The 24,811-nt window shown below is 46.5% G+C and overlaps 3 protein-coding genes across 7 annotated transcripts in view; 2 read left to right on the forward strand and 1 right to left on the reverse strand.

Annotated features, from left to right (window-relative positions):
- The window catches only part of INTS11 (integrator complex subunit 11), a 41,437-nt gene extending 21,629 nt beyond the window's left edge, over positions 1-19,808 (reverse strand). For 2 of the 4 annotated variants that reach the window (XM_034068483.1, XM_034068484.1), the window contains exons 1-17: positions 18,216-18,243; positions 17,278-17,375; positions 16,166-16,239; positions 15,756-15,984; positions 15,539-15,637; positions 15,417-15,451; positions 14,717-14,855; positions 14,097-14,161; positions 13,292-13,481; positions 12,875-12,958; positions 11,210-11,299; positions 10,473-10,635; positions 9,529-9,636; positions 8,819-8,880; positions 8,412-8,554; positions 7,614-7,743; positions 6,946-7,038 (exon numbers count right to left, since the gene is read on the reverse strand). In XM_034068483.1, coding sequence (XP_033924374.1) covers positions 6,973-7,038; positions 7,614-7,743; positions 8,412-8,554; positions 8,819-8,880; positions 9,529-9,636; positions 10,473-10,635; positions 11,210-11,299; positions 12,875-12,958; positions 13,292-13,481; positions 14,097-14,161; positions 14,717-14,855; positions 15,417-15,451; positions 15,539-15,637; positions 15,756-15,984; positions 16,166-16,239; positions 17,278-17,375; positions 18,216-18,243 — 1,803 coding nt within the window. In that variant the 3' untranslated portion in view covers positions 6,946-6,972. Of the gene's footprint in view, positions 1-6,039; positions 7,039-7,613; positions 7,744-8,411; positions 8,555-8,818; positions 8,881-9,528; positions 9,637-10,472; positions 10,636-11,209; positions 11,300-12,874; positions 12,959-13,291; positions 13,482-14,096; positions 14,162-14,716; positions 14,856-15,416; positions 15,452-15,538; positions 15,638-15,755; positions 15,985-16,165; positions 16,240-17,277; positions 17,376-18,215; positions 18,387-18,692 lie in introns of those variants that run through there. The other 2 variants (XM_034068481.1, XM_034068482.1) reach the window with 2 other exon arrangements.
- On the forward strand, positions 338-7,734 carry LOC101877489 (lysophosphatidic acid receptor 6-like). Of its 2 annotated transcripts, XM_034068485.1 has the most exons (4): positions 338-504; positions 1,294-1,438; positions 3,393-4,634; positions 5,289-7,734. In XM_034068485.1, the coding sequence occupies exon 3, from the start codon at positions 3,565-3,567 to the stop codon at positions 4,606-4,608; it is 1,044 nt and encodes a 347-aa protein (XP_033924376.1). In that variant the 5' UTR covers positions 338-504; positions 1,294-1,438; positions 3,393-3,564; the 3' UTR covers positions 4,609-4,634; positions 5,289-7,734. The 2 variants fall into 2 exon arrangements, with proteins under 2 accessions (XP_033924376.1, XP_033924377.1); XM_034068486.1 differs by lacking the exon at positions 338-504 and having other exon boundaries at positions 1,290-1,438.
- Positions 18,581-20,424, forward strand: CPTP (ceramide-1-phosphate transfer protein). Its single transcript, XM_031044332.2, has 2 exons — positions 18,581-18,718; positions 18,794-20,424. Exons 1-2 carry the CDS (start codon positions 18,600-18,602, stop codon positions 19,314-19,316), a joined length of 642 nt encoding a protein of 213 aa, XP_030900192.2. The 5' UTR covers positions 18,581-18,599; the 3' UTR covers positions 19,317-20,424.
- Positions 20,425-24,811: the final 4,387 nt, after the last annotated feature.

Raw genomic sequence — 24,811 nt, forward strand, 5'->3', positions numbered from 1 at the left:
AACCTGTGTGGGACCAGGACCTAGAAGGTGGCTGCTACCATTGCTGGCTCCAATTTGCTTGTTGCTACTTTCTGCTCTTTCAGAGTTGGTGAGCAGTGAGCAAGGGGTGGGTGAATCATGGTGTGGAGCAGGGAGCAGAGCCCTTTTCTTTTCAAACCACACTAACCTCAGGTCTTGCCTGCTGGCTCAAGCAATAGAACACACATTGGGTAACTTGTGGGTTGTTCTTCTCATAAAGGATACCAGAATCTCTGTTTTGGTTATAAAATAACTGTTTTTAAAGTACCAGTTACAGGAAAGATGATGACGATTTTGCCTTCTAAAGCTCAGAGAAGAAACAAGACCTGGCTTAAGCACTCCACAGTGGATGCACCGTGCAGCTGAGGTGCCTGGTACCACCATCACTGACCTCCCCTTTGTCCACGAGAGGAGGAGAATTAGAGAGCAGGCAGCACAGTTGAGGACTGTGGAGTTCTGAGTCTTTGCACGGTGGAAAGGCACAAGGTAGGCAGAGGGACAGGCAGTGGTTCTTTCTGGCTCCTCTTAAGGCCACCCTTTCCTTGGCAATGGGGGTTGAATTAGTTGATAGCCCTGACACAGAGCATGAGGACTGCCTGTTTCTGGGTGTCTCTTCATGAGAAGTGATTCGTCTCTTCCCACTCTGTTCCAAGTAGCAGTTTTGCCAGAGACCTGCTTTTGACAGCATGGGGAGGAAAGGTAGGATACCTCCAGTTAGCCTCCCTTCCCACAGAGGATGCCAGCTGGTAGTTGCTTTACTCCCTCAGGGACTAACTCCCAAAGAAGAAAACAGAACCTTGGAGGAGCCCTACCATGCAAAGGAGGGTTGGGGCTGCTCTGTTGGTGGAGTGGTGCCTGCTTGTGGTTTTCTGGGCCAGCCTTGCTGGGTAAGTAGCCAAAGGTGGGGATGCTGTAACACACTGCAGTGATTTTCCATCATAAGCCCAGCTCCAAACCTTAAATGTGTCCTTGTGGTTGTAGACAGTGATTTCCCTGAAAGGCAATGACAGCAAAGTCTTGCTCTTCCTCCCTTTGGAGGGAAATGAGAGTACAGCTCCAGGTCCATTTCAGATGTCTTGGACTGAAGCACTGGTTCCACAGAGGCTGGAGGGCAGGGTGGGTGGGAGGTGGTCAGGGGGAGCTTTGTGTGGGAGCGTGGATATGTGGAGAGAACTAAAGCCCATGAGCTGTGCTCTCCTGGTCGTGGGGCAAGTGCTCTGCCTGGGAGCTGAGTGACAGCTCTTCATCTTTGCTTCCTGTGGTTTCTTTCTCTAGAGCAACGCAGCAAGCTCTGCAGTGGCAGTCGCAGGGCAGCAAGCACAGAAGAGCTCAGCAGTGACCTCGTAGTTGTGAGGAATCTTTGGAGAGCCCAGTGTGCTCATGTGCAGCATTGGTGTGAGAGAAGATGATCTGAGCTCTGGTAAGTCAACTTTCTAACTAAACCTGTTCTAGGAAAGAAAACCAAACCAAATCCTCCTGCTGTTTGGGTGTTAATGAAGCCAACTGCTACTGCACGCTCAGGTATGGCTGCTTTGTGATAGTCATGGTGCAAAAATCCCTGCTATGAGATGTGTCTGGAAACGTGTCCCAGCTTCTGGTTACAATAAAAACCTGTCACTCTTTGGGCTTGTTACCAAATCCAGTGAGGGAGCAGCAGGCTCAGCTGTGGAGGCAGTGGCCCAGACACAGCCTGGCTGACTCTGCAGTTAGCACAGTGCTGTTGTCAGCTCTTGCTTTGCTTTTTAAATCCCAGAGCTACTGTTAAAAATAACCTGAAGATGTTTAATTAAAGAACGTGCTCTCTTTAGCATCACAGAATATACCAGCAGTGGGGAACTTGTGTACAAACCCACAGTCGTTTCTGTTGTGTCCATCATTAACACTTGTGATTGAGGGGAATTTAGCATTCTTCTCCTTTTTATGTTGGTGCATTACTCATTCTATTCAGTTGATGCAATCTGGACATCCAGTCCAGGGCCACATCTCTGTGTCTGATTGTTTGACAGTGATGCTTTAAAATTAAACCCAGAAAAACCTCTCACTTGAACAGATTTCAAAGACTCGAGCTTGGGTTTTCTGTGCAAACGTGTCTAATAATGTAATGCACTCAGAATCCAGTGGAGACTTTGATGTAGGCTTTTGTGTGGTTTTGTAAATCAAATAACTTTGTGCAGAAATAGTTCAGTGATGCTTTTTGGGTTGTCTGGAAGAAATAACAGCCCTCCCCTGCCCCAAAAAACCCAGACAAACCCCACCAGAACAGCTCTGGGGAGGCAAAGCTGGATTTGGGACTGATCAGAGTAGTTTTTAACATAGTGGGTGAAGGGCACATTACTGTAAGAGGTGGAAGTGGCTGTGCACTTGGAAAATACATGCTTATTATAGACACTGTCACTTCTCTTGCCTCTTACAGAGAGCAAAAGTGTTCTCAAACAGATGGATGGTCAGTGTGTATGTGACTGGTCAAAGAGTGACTTGTAAATGACTTGTGCTCGACTTGTGGGGAGCAGCAGCCAACCCATCCCCTGGGCCTGTCCTGCCCCATTAATGGCTCCACAGAACCACCTCCTTCCCTAGTTGTGAGGCTTTAGTTTAGCACTAGACAAGATGGATGTTCAGTGTCTCTTGCTCTGACAAAGCCCAGGGATAAAGGTTGTTTCAAGCCCTGTGCTGCTTAAGTTACCGCTGACCTGTGCCTGGTTTTGTGTTAGTTTTCCTCTGTGTGTACAACCCCTTTGCTATGAGGTGCAAGACCCATGTAAACACATACATAAAGTGAAACCTTATCTTTTTCTCTTCCACATATTTTGGGTGCTTTTGACTTCACCAGATAAACAGCTCTTGGGAGGAAGTGTGATTTCAGAGTTTCCTTTGGAAAGCACCCAGCAACCTCTGTGGGTTTGTGCTGGCCGTGGCTCAGTTTAGGAATGTTGTGTGTCTTGGAGCTGGGTTTAATTTCTCCTTTAGTGGCCTCTGTTCAGGTGTCTGTGTTTGGCTCAGTTACTGACATGTCTTTTATATTTGATGGAGAGAAACTGCTCTGCTGGAGCAGCATTGCTTGCATGATGAGAGTGACTTGGATGAGGAGTCTGCTCATACAGTGCCTCTTTACTCTATGTCAGAGACATAAACTAGTCCTTTACCCTACACCAAGTACCTGTTTCCGTTCTGTGCTTTAAATACTGATTCCTAGCAGGAAGGTTCCACACATGCTGCTTCTAAAACTGCAGCACAGGGTAAAGCAGTTCAGCATTGCTGCTTCTGGCGTTTCAGTGTTGCCACCTTGTGATGACTTCAATGCCAGTGTTAAAGCAGAGCTGCTGCTGTGCAAACTTCAGATGCTTGTGGTTTAAATGATGTATTCTCTCTTCCAGCAACACCACCTCCCACCTGAACACACTGAGCACAGACATCACCAAGGCTTCACATCGCTGTTGAGGGCTTCAGTTCTTACCCACTCAAGATGAAACTGGACACAAGAACCTCCTGAGGTAAGGGGTGATTTAAGACTCATATCCCACATTGGATGTCCCCCCAGCAGAAATCATGGCAGGCATTTCCTGGACTGAAGGAGTCTCCAATGAGACAGATGCCAATTCCAGTGCAGAATTCCATTTGGAAGCAGACTTCCAGTATTCCTTGTTTACTGTAATCTACAGCGTTGTATTCGTGCTGGGACTGATAGAGAACATGCTGGCTCTGTACCTGCTGTCCTGCAGGGTAAAGCACACTTCTCATTCCTATGTGTACATGATTAATCTAGTTCTGGTGGACACCTTGTTTGTGTGTATGTTGCCTTTCAAAATTCATTACCACCTGAATGGGAACAACTGGATCTTTGGGGACATAGCCTGTAGGATAACTGGGACTCTGTACTACATCAACATCTGCCTCAGCATCGCCTTTTTCACCTGCATCTGTGTGGACCGCTATGTCGCAGTGTTGCATCCCTTCACCTACATCCAGATCAAGGTCATCCATTATGTTGTGGTGGTCACAGTGCTTTGGGTGGTTGCTCTGAGCATCATGGTCCCCCTCATCCTTGGAGGTCCCCTCCACAACAGGGGTGTGGGGAACACAGTAGCATGTTTTGAGAACTTTGCCACCAGTAGCTGGACTTCCCGCATGACAGCTTACAACATCCTGGCCTTGGTGTTTGGGTTTGTGATCCCATTTGCCATCATTCTGATCAGCTACCCTCTCATTGCCAAGAGGATCTCCCGCATCAAAAGCAGCATTCACAAGAGGAATGCCCTGAGCACCATCTACATCATCCTGGTCATTTGTACTTTGTGCTTTCTCCCCTATCACCTCACTCACTTGCTCCACTTCCTGATGAGAATCCAGGTCATCCAGAACAAGGCATTTGCCAGCTTGATCTACAAGATGCGGAAGGTCACCCTGGCCCTGGTGAGCTTCAACTGCTGCCTTAACCCACTCCTGTACTACTTCAGCTCCTCCAGCAAGCAGTGGCACTTCAGCTTCAAGCTCAGATCCAGGTCTCAAGTGGTGTTCACCATCTGTGACCAGAAACTTGGGGAGTCCTCCTATGTTTATAAACTGCATCAGAGACACGGAGATGGACAATAGAGAGGGAATCAACTGAGCTACTCAAAGTAAGTACAGTGTTTATGTTTTGAACTGTTCCTTCAAAACCAAACCTGTAATCCTACAGGACTGTTACAGCAAGGCCACACTGGAGGGAGGTGCCTGGGAGCTGTGTTCTCTGCAGTCCTGCCTAGCACACACTGTGTTTATGTACACTGATGTTTTGCTCTGCTTTTTAACATTGGGTCAGTAGAACACAAGGCTCTTCTGGAATACCATGGAGCCCAGGAAAGGGTTATGTGAAAGAACCCAGCCTGCTGCTGGAATGGATCAGGGCTATCCTGCTTGGCTTTTCCCATTTTGGAGGGATCTTCCCTCCCAGGGGGGCACACCAGAGCCAGCTGGGTTCACAAACTGCTTTCTGCCTACATTCCACAGCCAAATAAGGGCTTCTCATCCCTCCTTCCCAAGGAGTACAGGGTTTCCAGGGTTGTGCACCCGTGGGTCCAAGCTGGGCATCTGTTAATACAGGTTTAGGTGATGGCAGATCCCAAGTAGTTTCCAGTCAGTTAACCCTGTGCAGGACCAGCAGTGAACAGGGTGCTCTGGCCACATGGTCATCAGAGGAAGGCCTTGATACCAGCACAGCTCCTCCACAGTGCAACCATCACAGTTTGTGATTATAAACACAGTACCTAACCTATCTCTCTCACCCCTTCTAGTCACAGCAACACACAGTTTCTGGGAACTGCTGCGTCTTTCCCACCCTGTGAGACTGAGAATTTATCATCTGGGGGTTTCAGAGGCACCAGGAACACAGTGGCCAGGCTGATAAACTGCTTAAAAGCCAACAAGATACTGAAGATGATGTGATTTGGTAACAGATATAGACTGTGTGTTCTGTTCCTTCCCACGCTGCTCCCAGACTCGATGAAGTGTGTGTATGTGCTGACTGCTGAGCAGAGGAGGGCAAAGGGAAGGTGCCCTGGGGCTTGTTGACCAGGGCAGGAGGAGGGCCTGGCTCTGGCAATGGGCTGAATCCATGTTTCCATTTCTAAATGGGCAAATTGCAGGTTGAAGGTGACACTTGGACCTGTCAATGCCACAACAGACACTGGGGTTTGTGGGTTATGCTGTGTTACTGGAATAGGAACTGCTGTGGACCTTAAAGAAGGGAGAGAGTAGCCTCATGGGGCAGAATGGTGTGGGGAGACCAGTGATTGTATATGTCTATATGATGTTGTAACTTCTCTTTCCACAATAGATGTTCAGCCCATTCTCTGATGGCAGCTGCTACTCTGCTTAAGGACAGAGGTAAAGAGGGGTGGAAAATAAGTAGCATTGGTGTATATGTTGTGGTCTTGGCTGATGGAAAACCACCCATGCATGATGTAGTAAGCCAAAGGTCTTGCTGAAGCTGATCACTGAACCACTTCAGCAACAGAAGATGGATACAGCAAGCAAACCAAGAGCAGATCTGAAATCACTGTAATAGAGCTAAAGCTTTGTAACAAATGGCTTTTGTGGATGCATTTGTTGGGATGGGTCTGACCAACATTAGTTATTGCTACCTGCACTTTGAATCCCATAGAGTGGATCTGTGTTTAATGATGGGTCAGTGTCTGACCTCCCCCTTCCTGCCTTCTGCTTTTTGTTTGAAGGATTTATTAAGTATCAGTAGAAAACCTGCTCAAACTCTTCTAAAAAGCTGAAGATGAGGATTCCTGAGTTCCTGTGCTTGATGGGGTTGGCAAGACAAGTGCAAATCCTGGCACTTGGAAACAGAGCTGCAGAAAGCCTCCATGGGAGTATTAGAACAAACTAATCCTTTACCTTTCATGAGAGACTGCTATTTCTGTCCCATTTATAGGCTATGGAGAAGCCTCCCAGCACTGGAGGGACTGTTCCTTCCAGCTAAGCACAATCTTTATGTTCTGCACAAAGGCAGAAACTAATTCTGAGCCTCTATCCAGCAGTGCAGCTTTCCTGGAGGCTGGCAGCTGCCATGGAGAGAAGTATGGGTAAGGAAATGTTACACTGCTGGGTAAAGAGCATGTCTAGGGGTTTATTCTCGTCTCCATTATAGTCTGCGTGTTAGTTGTGATGCTTTGAAAGCTCCTTGTTTCACTGGGCACTGCTGAGGGTTGAAGGGAAAATAGCTGTGGGAGGGGAGAATGTTGAGCATCCCTTACAGCAAGAGGTGTCCTCATGACTCTAAAGCTGCAGTGACCCCTGGCCAGGTCTCCAGCATGGTGCTGCTGAAGGGTGCAGGCAGGCACTGCAGTCACTGCACCAACACTTGTAATTCTTTTACTAAAACAAAGCCATTAAAAAGCATTGACAGTGTAACCAAAATAAACCTGACTGTCTCTGAAGCACCTCTGAGAGTGGTGTCCTCGGGGGAGCTCACGCTGTGCTCTGGGGGAGTCCTTTCTTCAGAAGGGAGGTGAGGTAACTGCCCAGCTCTTCATCCTAGAGAGAGCAGAACAGAGAGGGACAGGATGAAAGCAATCATCTGCTTGACTTGGCCGAGTGGGCAATAAATTCAACTCTGGTGCCTAGAAAGAGACTGAAGTAATTTTAATGTTAGCAGTGTTCAAAAATGGAAGCAGTCCAGATGTAGTTCTGGGTGTTCTGTCATAATATCAATGCAAAACTCCATTTGGCAAAGCAGGTGTCTGGACTTGAGGTACCTCTTTTGAGGAAAATGGCCTTTTGTCTTGAAAAAGAATATAGAACCATTCATTTTTCCTTTTTTGCCCTCTTTGCTGTAAAAGCATCTAAAAATGTAGCCTGAGAAGTACACTTTTGAAAGGAGGGAAGATCAAACTATGTCTGATGTTACCACTAGTTTGTGTTATCCTGCTTTCTGCTGCTTGTTTGGAGTTTCACACCCAACAAATACAATGTCAAATACCTCCAAATTCCTTATGGCAGTAGTGGTGTAGCTCAGATTAGAAGCTGGGTACTGTAATGGCCTCAAAACACAGATATAACTGTAATTAACTTGTAGTTAAATTGGTAAGTACATCTTGAAGAACTCCAACCTGGTAGGTCCAGGACACGAGCAGAACTTTGGTTCCTTGATCCTCTGAGTGTGCTGTGGCTTGGATAAGAATGGACTCCACTGTTATAGACCCATCAGGGAGATGCTGCACTGAGTAATCTTTCAGGACCCTGGTAAGAGAGAAGATAGAGGGTTTAGTTTGGATGGGATGTGTGCAGGATGAAGGGTGGTGTCCCCTCTACCTCTGAATCCCTAACACCAATGTGTTCACAGTGGAGAATGGGGCTGATCTGTAACTTGCTTATTTTGGTGCTTACATTAATCATGTAGCATTTCCTACAGGACTTATTTCTGTCTCTCATGATGTGTATGGCTCCAGGCTAAACCCTGTTCCTCCAAGCAAAGGACTACTCAAAACTGACCAGCTGCCTATAGGAAGTGTTTAAGGTTCATGTGCTGCAGCTACTGAATAGCTTGAAGAGGTGTCTTGCCCTTACACTTGATACTCTCTCTCTAAACAACTGTACTAACTTCAGGTAGAAGCAGCAGTGAGAGCAGCAAACCAACAGGAACAAAGATTTGGGGTGTTCTGTCTATAGCCTGGTGAAGCCCAGGAGCTGGAAGTGATGACCAACCTCTGCCACTGCAGCTCTGGTTATGGGATCTACACAGACTCAAATCTAAAGCAGTTGAGTCTTCTGGGCTACAGAGACTTTTCCCCTTGTAATTCAGGGGCTGCTCTGGAGGGAGCATTTGAGCTTATCACTCTTATAATATAGGTGGTACAAGTCCATGCCTGGGGGGAGAACGGCACGGAGGTCAGGCTGGCCTCACTCACCCTTTGAGGTGGTTGTACACACGCAGCACAGTCTCGTGCTCCTTCCGCGGGTCCTGGATGTGGACGCGGCAGGTGAAGCGCAGCTGATGTTCCGCCAGGCCCAGCTCCTTCAGAGCCTGCTCGGGGGAAACCAGGCGGAAGCTCTGCAGAGGGAAAGCACAAACCATTACAAGGTGTTTGGGAAGCTCTGATCCTCCTGTGTGGATCACTGGTGTGTGTTCATCCCTGAGCCCCAGCAGGTAACGTCACCCTTTCCACCTCTGAAATGTCTCAGGCAAGCAGTAACTGCGAGGCATGAGTCTATGACAGGCAGTGAAGGTAAAGGTAAGGTGGTGGCAAGATGTCCACCTAAAATACCATATCAATTCTTAAGGTCCCAAAATTAATGTAAGAATCTTTTTACTTACGTTATCCTTCATCATTAACGTGCCATGCATGAGCTTTGGCTTCTTGACATCTGGTAAGAGACCTAAACCAAGGCCAGAAAGAGACCACAGTTAATGATAAAGGACTTACTTTTCAGACAAACACCTGCTATGGGACTTACTAGTTTGGATTTCTGAGTCTTACTGAGCTTCAGAGACTCATATTTTACATCTCTGTTCTCCTGTTAAAGTGCATGGTGCTTAAACCATCATCAGGACTTTAGGTGCAGAAGAAGCCGTGCTCAGTGATACAGACCAGCTCCCTCTTCCCACATCACCTCCTGATTTGAGAGGTTTCAGATTTTTTCTTATTTTTCAGAATTTTCTTTAATATATTAAATTTATAAAATGTATCTGATTTTATCAACCTTATAAAAAGGTTTATCAAAGCAGTTCAGACCTAGCCAGTAAAAACTTGCATGGATTTTGTTTCATAGCAATGGGCAATGAGCAGCAAACAAGGCACTGTGTTTGTTACTAAACATCACTGATTACCCATTCACAGCACAGTAGCTGCTGCATGTCACAGGAAGCCCTCCCAACCTCTAAATGCTGATAAACCCTATTCTTGTACAGGAAGCTCTGTTGTAAGTCCTCACAGCTGTTCCCAATATATTCCTATTTCCATCTAATACAAGTATAACATGGTGGCAGGGCCCAACAGATGAAGTTCTTGGTTGAAAGTGTGTCACCTATGGCTGTTTCTCTCTTCAGGAGTCCCAGGGATATGTCCACGGGAATGCTGGGATTGGTGAATATTGTTGTGGTCTCTCCATTGGCAGGCATGTAGCAGCTGACATCTGCAATGTAAAGAACCAGTGTCACAAAGCCAGCGGCTGCTGCAGCGTTTCCAAAACCAGACCAGGGCTTCAGCCATGAACAGGGATCCCAGAGCAGATGGAGCTCACATTTTTGGCAGAAGAGTATTGCAGCTGTGTGACAGAGGCTGAAGAGCACAAATGCTGCTCAGGCACCTTTACCAGAGACACCAAACCCCTGTGAGCCCGGCTGGCCTGAACAGAACGGACTGCAACAGAACTGCCTGCCCTCTGATGCTGATACAATACTGCAAAGGAACCTGCAGCCAGTAAGTAATCATCCAGGGTGAATTCCAGGCTTTCTCTCCTCATTCCTTCCAACTCAGCTGTTCCCAAGGAATTATTTCTTTACCTGGAGCTCATTCCCCTTAACTGACAGTTTCAGATGTACCCTGCCTGCCTTGGCTTGTAATGTGATTATGACCTTTATGATTCTAATACAAATTCAGTCAGTGCTGAGCTATAATGATATAAACATCACAGAACAACTTACACTTCAAGTCCAAATAGGCATTAGAATTAAAGGGGCTTAACCTGTTAAATAAGATATGTTATGGATACTAGTTTCCTGAGGGTGACTGGTCCTGTAGATTACATTATGCCTAACTCTGGGCTGAGGTCCAGTGGATTAAATTTAAGGCCAGGTTGGACACAGGGGCTTGGAGCACCCTGCTCTAGTGGAAGGTGTCCCTGCCCGTGGCAGGGGTTGGAACTGGATGAGCTTTGAGGGCACTTCCAACACAAACCAGTCTGGGATTCTATAAAACACGGGAATTTTACTGCCACCACTTCCTCTTCAGTACCAACAGCATACGTACGAAATTCCTGTTCTATTTTCTGCTTCAGGAACTCCATTTTCTTTGCTTCCCCGTGGACCAGGAGAACATTCCGAGGCTCAGCCTGGCGAATCAGCTGCATGATCCCCTTGGCATCTGCATGTGCACTGAAGGACATGTATTCCACCTGCATCTTCACTTCCAGCTGTGGAGGAGCAGAAAGTACAGACTTTGTGCATCTGGAACAGTGCGTGTAACACACACAGACCCCAGCTCCTACTGAATTTAAAGAAGGAAACAGAACTGAATTTCCCAATGATTTGGGAATGAACCTCATTTCCCAATGAAGTGAGGTTGGAGTCAGAGCTGCTTGGCAGCACACACTGAATGTGATGCTGCACAGAAAAGCTTTTAATAACTTAAAGGCTCAAAGTACCCAGTTTCAGGGCACATTTGCCAAAACAAATCAATACTAAAGGACAGTTGGTATCAGTTTAATACCAGCACCTGCCTAAGAATGTGTACTTTTTACCTGACTTAATGGGGCCTAATTATTAATCAGTATAACTATGCCCTGACAAAAACTTACAGCACAAAAAGAGAAGCTGTTGGCAATGCAAAGGGGAAACCCCCCCTAGTCCAATACCAAAGAGAATGTCCCTTGGGTGTTGTCAATGCTGTATATGTGGCATATTCCCATTACGTGTATGTGGTGTTTATTTGCACCTCCAGTTCTGAAGAACTTCCCCCAAATGATCCTCCTTGAAAATCAAACCTACTATTTGTCTTCCTTCCATCTCCAGCTTGCGCTGCCCACTCAGGATCTTGTGGCCTACAGTTCCCTGCACGCAGTAGCCAGGCATGATCACCTGAGGAGGAGAGCAGAAGTACTCCAGACTCTACACATGGACTGTGGTGTTGTCATAACTACATCAGCATTAAGCATTAGTGGATGCAAGTTTGTGTTCTTCCCATCTTAGATGGAACCATCCTCTGCCCCCAGCTGGTGCTCTACAGGACTCATGTAAAGAGGAAAAGCTTTCCTGCAACATTTGTTCTTAACACAACCACTCATATGATAATATATATAGTGTGATAAAATATAAAATATGATATATATCATTATATATACCCATCATATCCTATTCTAACAGTATATTATGATGTATGATAGGTTATAATATACCATTTTATATTTTTATAAGTATATTTTTAATAATTTTTATATATTTTATATTATCTACAATAGGTTATAATGGGATTGTATGATAATACAATAAAATGTAACAGAATACAATAGCATATGATATATACTTAGAATAGAATATAACAAAATATAATACATGATAGGATGTAATAGAATGATATGATGTAGTATAATATCATGTCACATTATATTCTGTTAGATTCTGTTACATTCCATTACATTCTATCATCTCATTATATAATATTCTAGTGTATTATATCATATTCTAGAAATCATTTCATATTAAATCATCATATATTTATTACTATACATTATATATAATTGTTAGATTCTAGCAGATTCTAGCAGGTTCTGTTATACTCTTAAACACATATTCTGTTACATGCTATTATATTCTATTACATTGTTACACTCTATCATAATTATTATAGTCTGTTATATTCTATTCTATTCTATTCGAGTCTATAATATTCTGTTATATCCTGTAACATTCTAGCACATTCGGTTACACTGTTATATTCTATCATATTCCAATATATTCTCTCAAATTCAATCATAGTCTGTTAGATTCTGTCAGCTTCCATCACATTCTGTTAGATTTTATCATATTCACTTAGATTATGTCAGATTCTGTAACATTCCCTTATATTCTGTTACAATGTATTATATTCTATCAGATTCTACCAGATTCTGTAACATTCAATTATATTGTTAGATTCTGTCAGATTCTGTAAGATTCTGTTAGATTCTATCATCTATTGTATCCTGTTACATTCTATTATATTCTGTCAGATTCTATAATATTGTTGCATTCTGAAAAGCTATCATTATATTGTTACATTTTGTCAGATTCTGTTACATTCTACCATACTCTGTGATATTCTGTTACATTCTATTATATTCTATCATATTCTGTTACATTCTGTCATAGTCTATCATCTAGTCTGTTACAGTTCATTACATTACATTCTATTACATTCTATCATATTCTGATATATTCTATTATCTTCTGTTATATTCTATTGCATTCTATTATATTCTGATAGTATCTAATATTATATATATAAGTTGTGTTATATTGTATCATATGATCTAGATATCTTGATATACCATGGCAGGTGGGCTGGAACTAGATGATCTTAAAGTCCTTTCCAGCCCTAACTATTCTGTGATTCTATGATTCTATGATGTTATCACATTAATATAAAACATCCCTGAAGTAAACAGGATTTCTCACCATATTCTTTTCATTCCCAGCCCACTTCCTGAAGATCTGAAGGGACTGTCCTGCATGAAGCATGCCAGGGGTTGCAAACACCACCTGCAATTCAAAGATACATCAAGAATCACCACAGGAAACAGGGGCTTCACCCATTATTTATAATATATGAATATCCTGAAACTGTGGAGAATATCCAGTGCTACCCATTGCAGCACATTAACCACATCTCCCACTTTGTCCAATTGTCACATCAGTTCAACTGCTTTTAAGGAGATTCTGTGAGCATCCACAGTGTGCTAACAGCTTCAGATGGTTTTATCATGGTACTGTTCATGCTGAACAGGTTCCTTTTTCAGCTGCTGCCTAAGACACCTGTCAGAAATAAAGCCAGTAATAAGAGATTCTGTGTTGTAAAGGGTCATGCCCACCTACCATGGGCCCTGGGTTGTCTGCAAAGGCCCGATCAAAGGCTTTGATGTGTTTGAATTCAAACATGTTTCTCTGCACAAAGGTTTTCCGAATCTTCTGGTTGGTCCAGGTGATGAAGAGCTTGTAGTAGTGATTGGCCTTCTCCGTCAGGCCTGTGGAGAAGTAAATTGGAGCCTTCAAGTTCATTCTTTCCCTGTAGGAAGAAGAGTTCCAGATACCAGTGAGGGACTAATTAGCATCCCAACTATCCAATGCTGGAAGTCCATAAACACACAAGGTCTCCATAGACTTTCTGCAGATACCCTGCTCTCAATAAGCTACATGATAAAACAACTGTATACACATTAAAACACTGCCACATCACTGTGCATTAACTTACTACAACGTAGCTTTAGTCTAATTTTCCTTCCACCCCCTACAGCCACCTTCTCTCCATTACAAATATTAATCATTCTGCTAGGACTTTAATACCAAATGCTAATGCTTATAATTACACATTATATACAAGTTTCGTATTCATCCTTCCTCCTGCTCCCGTGAAAACAGTTTCACAGGGCAGCAAAGTTACAATCTATGTTTTAAAGGACAGTAAATTGAGCCAGAGTGTTTGGGGAGTAGTGGAGAATGACTGGGGAGAAGGAAATGGTTAACTTGCTGCTTAGAGTCAGCAATGCTGGGAAGTAAATGGAAAGAGGTAATTCCATACTCAGTCACCAGCATGGGCTGACCTGCAGAGCAATCTTATGTCCTAAGGAGACATGAAAGGAGGACAAAACGGAGGTGGGACATGCAAAGAGCCTGCACTCACCAGAAGGTTTCCAACAAAATGCAGAGTTCCTGAGCACGTCCAAGGGCAAAAACAGGGATGAGAACCTGCAATTGAGGGATGATTTACAGTCTCGACCATGTGGAAATGGTTATCAGCTCTGAGCAAGTCCCTCTCACTTTCTGAGCCTCTCTTTCCTTTCCACAACTGAGGTACTGAAGCATCCTTTACTGGGTGAGAAGTGTGTTTTCCCTGCACTTGGAGGGGTTTATGGTAACAAGACAGTGCTGAACCCCATGCAGCAGGATAGTGAACTGACCTCACTACACTGGAGAGCATTCCTGATCAAGTTTAAAAGCAGTAATAAAACAATCAGTCTTAGTTCCTTAATTGACAGGACCAAGAGGATGTTTCAGTGTTCAGATGCAGATCAGTTTTGCCTGTAAGGACAGCAATTCCCTCCTGCCTCATGAACTCCCAGCCTGGTTTCTTCCTGGTGTAGTTTAGTGTCCAATAGTCTCCATTTTAAAATACAGATGGAGGAATACAGAAGTGCCTTCAGTGTCAGGCAGTGGTCTCATGTAGGGGCCCAAGTTAATCAGTAGCCACCAAGAGCTTCACAAAGGGAAACCCACACCACTTAGGGTAGCAAACCTCAGTACCTTTCCTCCTCTTTCCACAGTCTCATGAACTTTCTTCAGGAAGTCTCTTTCCCTGCAGCGTTTGGAGTCTCGGATGGTTGTGGCATAGGTGGATTCAGTGATGAGTAAATCCGGGCGACACTTATCGATCCAGGCAGCACTAGAACAAGAGGGATTCAGTCAAATGAAGAGCTGGTGTCTGGCATTTCTGAGCCACGGAGAATGGCACAGGCTCGTCTGCAGACAAGAGAACAGGTACACAGATGTGCATCAGCCTGCCCAAAGTCACAGAACAGACTTGAAAAGCCCATCTTCTCCAGGCTATTACTTGCTTTAAATGCATTGAAATAATACTCTAAATATCCCTACTAATATAAATTTCTCATATATAGCAGTAAATTCAAATCAACATTAAAGTTCGTGCCTGGCACTCTAAAAACACATTTAGAAGATATCACGACCAGAAAATGTTTTAAACACAGAAGTCCAATTATTATGCAGCCTTAAAAATGTATTTCTATGATCATACAGAAGTTTACATTAAGGTCTTTGTGGAAGACTCAATGTAATCTGTTCACTCTCACAATTCAAAGTTGCATTTCCCTTCCCAAAGGTAATTCCTAAATGTTCCAGTCTCCTGACAAAGAATCAGTGCTGAAAGCCGCTGGTATTAACAGAATACAGAAATACCCACAATTCAGCAACTCAGCTTCCTACTTACCCTAAATGTCTGTCTGGTGTCATGTTATAATCACCCTAATGGAAGAGGAGAAATCCATTAATATGCTCTGAGTCATGACACAGGGTATTAGAAGGGGTCTGTATTTAACTGTACATACTCACAGTGTACACGACTGACTCGCACCCAACCTTGATCTGGAACATGGCTGCTCCCAGCACGTGGCCTGCATAGTAGGCCTTGATCTCCAGCTCCTCATCCACCTGCACCAAGAGGCAAACACTGTGTTAGTGCAAACACCCCGCAGAAACCCAAGCCTGCTCTGCCTTCACCAGCCACCCCACTGCTACAACCCATGAGGGTGCAGAAGCCATCACTCACCTGCACTGTCTGGTGCAGATGCACAGCAACCACTTTTTTCATGCAGTCTTTAATCATTTGGGAAGTGAAGAAGTTGGTTTCCCCTTTCTTGTCTACAGTAATTTTCCTGTAGTCCTCCAGCAGGATGGGGCAGATGGCCTTGGTAGGATGTGTCATGTAAATGGGCCCATCATAACCCACCATCTCACTGAAATAGGGTAAAGCTCCACAATGGTCCAGGTGGAAGTGGCTGCAAAAAGACACAAAGGATAAGGGAGATGCACAGGAATCCAGGCTGCCTGGTTCTTGGATCTTCAGGTTTTTAAATGGCCAAATGTCAGTGATCAACTCACAACAGACTTGGCTTGCTAGGACAGTGCACAAAGCTTTCCCATCTGAGCTCTGACAGGGAAGGAAGGGAGCTGTCTCACCTGATGATCACACAGTCCAGGAAGTCCGTCAGCCTCCCATTCTGGGTGATGTAGGAGAAGTCAGGAAAGCGCCTCTGCAGAGACATGAAAAACCAGGTTACCCATTATAATACAAACCCAGGTACTACCACGTTACTAACCCAACACAACAATCGCTTGTAACTGAACACAACAACTGTGTACCCCAACACAATGACTGTGTGTACCCCAACACAACTTTGTATAACCCAATGTCTGTGTGTAACCCAACACAACAACTGTGTAACCCAACACAGACTGTGTGTACCCCAACACAACGACTTTGTATAACCCAATGTCTGTGTGTAACCCAACACAACAACCATGTGAATGACCTGAAACACTGGGAACGTGCTCCATGGAGCATTTATGTGCAGAAAAAGTCAAAGAACAGGAAGGGGGCAACCAGAGGAGAGACCTTGCAAACAACCAAATTACAGCCAGGTTTATGTTCAGGCTAACAGAGGTCACCAATGCTTTAGCTCACCCAGGGGCCTCCAAACCTTTCCTATAGTGGCACAACTGCTTTATCTTACACAATATTTTTGCTATTATTCCAGGCAATAGCAGGTGACCGAACATCAGGAGTTATTTCTATCTTTCTCTAAAGCATTAGAGATGGTGGTGTGGATGCCACAAGTAATTCACTGCCCATAACCAAGCATCATGTTAGCAGCAGTCTAACTCCTGACAGCAGTAATGCTTTCAAGCATAGAAGGTGCCTGCCCATGTGAAATACAGAACAACCCAAGCCACCTGGAACGCAGCATTCCCAGCTTGCTGCAGGTACTTCCACAGCCCAGGGAAAGGGTGGCTGGATGGTGGCTCTTCCCAGCCCAGGAATACATATGGGGATGCACCTCTTGCACAGAAGGCAAGGTTCAGAAGGGGCAGCAGTTCATTCTCTGCTATAACTCAGTTCCAGCAGTGTCTGGTAACAACCCAGTGACACCCACCCTGCTCCTGTCACCCCTGTGTCACATCAGATGAGCCAGGCAGTGTTCAAGCAAAAGGGAACAATGGGAGTTGGGAACAGGCAGGCACATGCACCTGGAGAGCATCTCTGCACCTCATCCAGGCTTCTCCGTACTCACATCATCGTTGTAGCCCATGTGCATCCCGCAGTCCAGCATTACGTTCTTCCCGGCAATAGACACGAGGATACAGCTGCGGCCCACATCCTGCCCGGCTCCTGGACCAGACACAAGGAAGAAACCTCTGCTGTATCTGCAGTCACTTAAGGAAAGCAGCTCTAAAGGTCCATGAAACCCTCGTAGCCCTTCCCCAGCGCAGGAAGCGGCTCCATCCCTTCTTCCAAGCAGCAGATCTGCCACAGGGCAGCAAACGTGAACTGGTTTATCCCATTCCCTGGGCTTACAAGAGACCATCCAGTTCCACACCTGCAGTAAATGCAGACACGGATCCAAGCTGGAGCAGTTCAGTGCAGGACGTGGCTGCTCTCTGCTCACAGCTGTACCGCACCATGAGCAGGGTTTAGGATGGAACTCAAGGCTCCCAGGGCTCTGCACCCCCGAGTGACTCTGCCTCCCACTGCAAGCATCGGAGACCTTCATTAAGCTCCAGTTATGCCCATAGCAAGCTGGAGAGCTGCCTGTGAGGATACAGCAGCACATCCTCGACCCTCAGTCCATAATGCATCCCAACGGATTCCATACAACCCATAGAAGAAAAAAAAGGGGGGGAAGAGAGCAATGTGCTTCCTGTGGATCTTTAGCACTGTTCAGTGAATGAATTACCTGTTACGAGACACTAACTCCTTTCCTAGTGGGTCTCATTGAACCCTGTAACTAAAACAGTCACTGCTATCTGACTCTTACTTGCTTGGAAGGCAGAAGGGGGACCAGTGAAGCACTGACAGGGGTGAAGCGAGCACACTGCACCCCTGCATGGGCGTACATTACACCAGGTGCTGTGCACCCACCCTCAGCGGCACAGGGGGGTCTACGGCCGGATCCACCTTCCTGTGGGTGCTGCATCCCAAGGTTTTCAGCGCTCCTGCTCCAGGACTTACCCAAAGGAGTCACTTTTATCTCAGGCATTTTCAGATGCTTCGCATTCCGGCCTGCGTGGGACAATCACCTCAGGATCACCTCAGGATCACCTCAGTGCGGGCCGCCAAAAGGCGCCTCCGCCGCCGTCTCAGCCGCTCCTCGGCCCCAGCCCGCAGGCTCCCGGCTGCTTCCTGGAGGGAGCAGGGCAGGAACAACTGAGCCCCAGCACGGGTCCCTCTGCTCCCAGCCCGCTCGGCTCCGGCTCCGCCACCGGCCCGGCCCGGTCCGGTCCGGTCCTCCCCTCACCCCTCCCGGCTGCTCCGGGCCCGCTCCCCGGCTCCTCCGCGCAGGCGCAGCGCAGGCTCCGCCCCCCCCTCCCCGCCCCTCCCGGCGGTGATGGGGCCATGGCGGCGCCGGCCGCATTCAGCCTGCGGGAGGTGCTGAGCGCCTTCGAGGCCTGCGTGACGGAGCAGAGGGAGGTGCTGCTCGGGCCCTACCTGTGCGGCTGGCGGGGGCTCATCCGGTGAGTGCCGGTGCGGCGGCTGCCACGGCCCCAGTGCCGCCGCTGCCGTAACCGGGTGCGCTGTGTCCGCTGCAGGTTCCTGCACAGCCTGGGCGCCGTCTTCTCCTTCATCTCCAAGGATGCGGAGGCCAAAGTGCAGCTGATGGAGGGGCTGTGCTGCGGCGAGCACCGGGAGCGGTACGTGTCGCTGCAGTCCATGGTGCGGTACGAGCTGGACAGCGGGCTGGTGGAGCTGCACCGGCGCTCGGGCCGGCCCGACTCCGGGTGCCGCACGGTGCTGCGGCTGCACCGAGCCCTGCGCTGGCTGCAGCTCTTCCTGGAGGGGCTGCGGACAGGCGGGGAGCACTCACGGACGTCCGCGATCTGCACGGACTCCTATAACGCCTCCTTAGCCGCCTTCCACCCCTGGGTCATCCGCAAGGCAGCCACCATGGCCTTCTGTGCGCTGCCGTCCCGCGATGCCTTCCTGCGGACCATGAACGTGGGCTCGGCCGAGGACGCCGTGGCCGTGCTGGGGGAGGCCTTGCCCCACATCAGTGATGTCTACAGCATCACCCAGGAGCTGTTCGCGCAGCACCGCCTGCTCGACCTGCCCTAAGGGTGCTGGGGAGCGACGGGAGCAGGGGGGAAGCGGTGCTTGAGCGGGGTCGGGGTCGCTGGGCCGGATCACATTCCCTTTCCTTTCGCTGGTGAAGCTATTCAGGATGCCTCACTTTGTAAGAGAACAGGCACCTGCTGGGCTTAGGTGTGATTGTGTGTGTGTGGCTGGGGCGGCTCTGCAGGAAGAGAAACGCAGTGTGCTGATGGGACAGAACAGTCCGGGGTGGAACAGACCTTCAGGATGCTCTGGGTCCAGCTCTCCAGCAGGACTGGGTTTGATTCTTCTTTAAGCCAGACTCTGCAACTGCAGCAGCTTCTGTGCATTGATGCCAATAGCTGGGCCCTTGTGTGGCAGCAAGGCTCCAGGAGCCATGTCTGAGCACATCTGCTCCCCCTGAGCTCACCTTGTTTACAAGCTGTTCCTTAACACATCGGGGGAGTTGACCCCTCTTTTGATTTAGCCTTGGAAATCGAGCCCTGAGTGATGTGTGGCTGAAAGGAAGCGCTTTTCCATGTGGTCAGAGGCTCATTTGCTTACTGCTGCTCATCCTGTGTCCCCTGAACTGAAGGAGGGAAGGGTCCTGTGTGTCGGTGCTGTGAGAGACGGTTCCTCCTTGGTGCATGGAGCCACTAAGAAGGATCTTCCTTCCCTGTAGCTTCCCCTGCCCATTCATCTCTGCTCTATGCATCCTGCAATGCAGAACAGCTTTAACAGGTACTGCTCAGTCCTCCCCAGCCATGCTCCTAAATCTGCTCTCATTAATTCTGCTTAATGAATGTGTCAAACGCTCACAAAACAACTTCTCTGCCTAAGCTGGGGCAAATCTGAACTGCTCTGGGAGCTCCTATTGCAAATCATTATGTAATCACCAGTGTGTGTGCAGACACACACCACCAAGTATGTGAAATACAGTCTGCTTCAGCTTTCTAATGCTGGAAAAGCACTTCAGGATGTGAGGAATATCTGGGGGAGGAGGGGGAACCTCACACGATCTGACTGTATCTCAATAGAGACGTTTTGACCTGATGGAACACTAAGGGATTCAGGAAATCACTGATACCTCATGGAGATTAAACTGACTGGACATTAAATTGTGCAAATCACACCGTGCCTCTGCAGTGTCCTTTCTTGGAGTGCTTCACTAGAGGGAGGTGGGATACTGAGCACACAAATCCATCACATAAACCCTGGCCTTGCCACTTGATTTCACATGGAAGCATGGATGGCAGCAAATAAATCCCTGGGACTTCTACACTTCTTTTCTCTATGCAGCTGAATTTGTGTTTAGAGCCTTTTACAAGTTATACAGTTAAAGCTAATACTTCCATATCCCATTAAGGGGAAGACAAAAGGATGTCACTATAAACTTACCTAGAGAATATATAAAATACATCCATGTAACATATAGAAGCATACCTATATAATGTGTATGAACATATCTATATAATGTATATTAACATATCTATTTAACATACATGAACATACCCATATAACATATATAGGAAGCTACAACTGTTGTTGCCTGACGTACTCATATACCCTTCATACATACTCTACCCTTGCAGCAGAAGAGGGCCATCACTTTGCCACTATCAGCAGGTTTTGTGATACAGTATAAATGTAACATAAAATGCAGCAAATGGAACTTGCCAGTTCAGAGCAAACCTGAAACAATGCAAAATTCAGCAGGGACCCCTTCCACTGGAGCAGCTGCTCCAAGCCCCTGTGTCCAACCTGGCCTTGAGCACTGCCAGGGATGGGGCAGCCACAGCTTCTCTGGGCACCCTGTGCCAGCACCTCAGCACCCTCACAGGGGAGATTTTCTCCCCTCTCTAAGCAATGTGCTGGCTCCCACTAATCAAACAGTTGATAATGCAGCCAGAAGGCCCATAACCACCATCACAGCCCACATAAGGGACAAGTGATTTCAGCCAGACACCAGCTTACTGGATTGTGAACATCAACTGTACCAGTATTTACTGTCCATTTTCATGTTCTCCTCAGCTGCTGCAGTTCCTGGATACATTCCCCTTCGAGGTGAATGGCCAACAGTTCAGGTTTGATCAATGCCATGGCACAAACACTGGTTACAAGCTTATATTCTGGTCCTGGGAAAACAACACCCTTCAGTATCTACCTTTGGGTGATTATGGAGGGTCCTTGTACATCAATGAGTCCCAGATGAAGCTTCACACTAAAGATTCAGAGGTAAAAACAGTGGGTAAAAGCACAAAGTGAAGTAACCCATTCTGTTACTTCCATGGGACTGCTCACAAGGCGCTCTTTGCCTGCATGCTGCTCCCATAAGGTGTGTGTGGGACCCAGCTCTTGCTCCTCTGCAAACATGTAATCCATCTCCATTGTGCTGAACTAGGAAAAGTATTCCCAGAGCAGTCTGAATTTCAGCTATGGCGTGACCCCAGCACAGCCAGATTCCAGTGTGTGGTGATACTGGTGCTTCTGAAGGCTGCCCTCTCTCTGCTGCTTAAACAGAGGGGTTACAGCTTCACAGGCTGGTACTGAGTAAGTTCTGCTTATTTTGACTGAGGTTTAGAGGATACCTGGAAAAGGACATGGGAAGCTAAGAACATAGGAGAGGACACAAAAAACGGATGTGTCTGCAAACTGAGGTACAGGGATACAACCATGTTCAGACCAAGGAGTCTCTCTGGTTTTAAGATGGAAAGGCCAAGCAAAGCTTCTGATGATAACCACTGCTCATGATATCACCAGTACCCCACTGCAGCATATTCAGTGGTCCTCACACATCACTGCCTATTGAAACAAAACACAAGGCAGAACCTGTATTTCAAGAGTTTCATTCCAACTCAGAACAATTGTAGTTATTCAGGCCAGAACCCCAGTAAAACTGGGATTTTTGTCACCTAAATTATCCTGTACGAGTTTCGATACAGAAATGTAAGTCATGAATATGAAGTTCAGTTTGAGATCTCGGTCATGACACAAAAAGCTGCACTTCCCAAATTCCGTGTTCAAATTTGGGCCACCTTTTCCATGGGAAAGAGTTCAGTTTGTATTTCCTTGACTGCTTTGCCACAAGACTCAGGAACCACTCTGCTCTGCACAGGCAGCTGCATGCACCAGATGAAGAGCACATCACCCAGTCAAATGCCACTTCACCCATTTGCGTTTCATTAACATGCGTTTGCAAAGAGCATGGAAATGAGGAGGAGACACACGGAAAGGAAGAGTGCAAACCACACTATCCAAAGGCAGAGCACAAAGTCCCTCCCCTATTGAAAACCACACAAAGCTCAGCACAGAGAAGCAGCTCTTCCCCTTATTCCTCAAAGAAGAGCCACAAAACACTTGTCAGCCTCACAGCTGCTGTGGCTTGGCTTTACTTGGCCAGATCTCCTAGGCCTTGCTAAGCATTTATTAGGACTTACTAGAGCTTATGTGATGCAGCTGTGCACACAGGTGATGGAGCTGATGGCCTGGGCCTGCTCTGCTCACCTTCACAGCTGCAGGCTCTTTATCCCTGCCTAACAAAGCCCCAGCAGCACAACCTCCCTCTTGTCTTAGATGTTTCCAGAGCCAAGGAAGTTGTTCAGCAGTTTTGATCCTCATTATAACCTTATCTTTACTGTAATAAACATAAATGTGCATTTATTACACACCTCTGCACTTCCAAATGGCTGGAGAGAAACCAGCCAGTGCAGAGCTTTGGCCAAGAACAAGCAAGGGAAGAGGAGACACTGTTGGATTACACAGCTTCACAGTAACAATCAACATTGTCTCAATGTCTACTTATAAACCACGTGTACTAGTGCAATATGAGGTGGCTCATCAGGTACACTGTGCTACCAACTATCAGCCAACAGGTATTAAATCTTAGCCATTTAGTGCCTCTTCATGTCAAGAAAGGGGCAGCCATCACTCAACCTTTACTTTTGGCAGCAGTGCAGATGCAATACAGGAGGAGACCTATCTTTAATCATGCTGTATCACAGAGGAATGATGACGACATCTCTCCTGCAGTTCAAAAGCAAAGGATACAACCTGATCCAACACTTTCTAACCAATGCCACCATACTTATTCTTTCATAAACCTGGTAAAAGCACAATTAGGCTCCAACACCATTGTTAAGAAGCTCATTTTATGATACTGAAACGAAGCAACCAGCCAAGGACAAGTGCTTCCTCCAAGTGAAACCAGAAATACCTTAGCAAAAGGCCCTTCATGCTGACTTTTTATCCTTTAAACAACCCCTATTGCACACTCCTTCTGCACCAAGATGTGAAGTGGCAACCCATGCAAAGTGAAAATGGAGAAACTGCACCATTATTCCACATTACTACCCAACAGCAGCAAGGAAATACCAAGTTACATCACTGAGATCTTTTATTTTCCCCACTCTCTTTGACAAGCAGCTCTACTGCTCTTTTATTCCATACATTGAAGCTTTCCCATCTATTCACTACATGGTATTGGAAGTTTACTCATCAATTCAGCTCCATTAAGCAACCTGCAAATTCATCCAAAGCAAGGAATGTTCTCTTTGTTAACTAAAGAGCTCTGTGGTGCACTGCAGAGCACTGCAGGCAGTTCTGTGGCCACCTGCAGATAACACTCTCCTGGTGTACTTGAGGGAAAACAGGAGATATTTAACAGAAGTAGTGCTCAGAGGCATTAAAACCAGCAAAAAATCTCACCTCCAGACTGGAAATCCTTGTTTCTGGAGACGGCAGCAAGTCTTCATGAGCGCATTGTTGCACCTGAGAATCTCAGCAGTTGTCCTCACTCCAGTGCTGTGATTACATAGTAGAGAAGCATTAAGTAGCTTTGGATCATCCTTCCAGAGAGAAGGAAAAATACCCAATTTAGCTCTATTGCTTCTTGGTGGCAGCAGAGCTCCAGCCACTATAGCCTGAGTTTTCCTTTAGGGGGCAGGGGAAGAGGAAGGAAGGGCAAAGTAACTGATTGCAGACACCTGCAGACAATTCACGCCAGCTCAGCTGGAGTCCATCAGCCCCAGTAAAAGAGCATGTCCAAAACTCTGATCATTTCATATCCACTGGGAAAATGCTGGCTAGAACTTTTTGTACCCTATGTAAATAAATACGGTTTCAAAAGGAGAAGATGGGGAATTCTTAAGGCTTTCTCATAGGCTCTTACTGCAGAATTGCACCATTTATAGTGGGTGCTTCCATAATAACTGCTACTTTGTCTCTCCCTTTGCTGTTTGATCTCTACCAGCTAAGAGGGAATGTGCCTCATCAAGCTGTTCTTTGTACATGAACCACTCAGACTTTGTCCTTATGTTGCATGACAAATACACTGTGGTTTAAAGCTTACCGGTTAGTCTGCAAAGTGGTGTCCTAATGATCCTAGCTTGTCTCTGCTGGAGTGTGTGTGCACAGTCCAGAAAGAGGGAATATTCACATGGAACAGCTGAATACACTGATGGGCTCCTACCAGCAGAGTCATCTCCTGGGTCTGCAGGCAGGAAAAGCTGTTCCAGCTCATG

This window comes from Melopsittacus undulatus, chromosome 12, assembly GCF_012275295.1.
Source record: "Melopsittacus undulatus isolate bMelUnd1 chromosome 12, bMelUnd1.mat.Z, whole genome shotgun sequence".
Taxonomy (NCBI): domain Eukaryota; kingdom Metazoa; phylum Chordata; class Aves; order Psittaciformes; family Psittaculidae; genus Melopsittacus; species Melopsittacus undulatus.

Bases quoted from the DNA above. Each gene is read 5' to 3' on its own strand.
- LOC101877489 (XM_034068485.1), top strand. From the start codon at position 3,565: ATGGCAGGCATTTCCTGGACTGAAGGAGTCTCCAATGAGACAGATGCC.
- CPTP (XM_031044332.2), top strand. From the start codon at position 18,600: ATGGCGGCGCCGGCCGCATTCAGCCTGCGGGAGGTGCTGAGCGCCTTC. The intron at 18,719-18,793 runs GTGAGTGCCGGT...TGTCCGCTGCAG, and splicing joins GGCTGGCGGGGGCTCATCCG to GTTCCTGCACAGCCTGGGCG.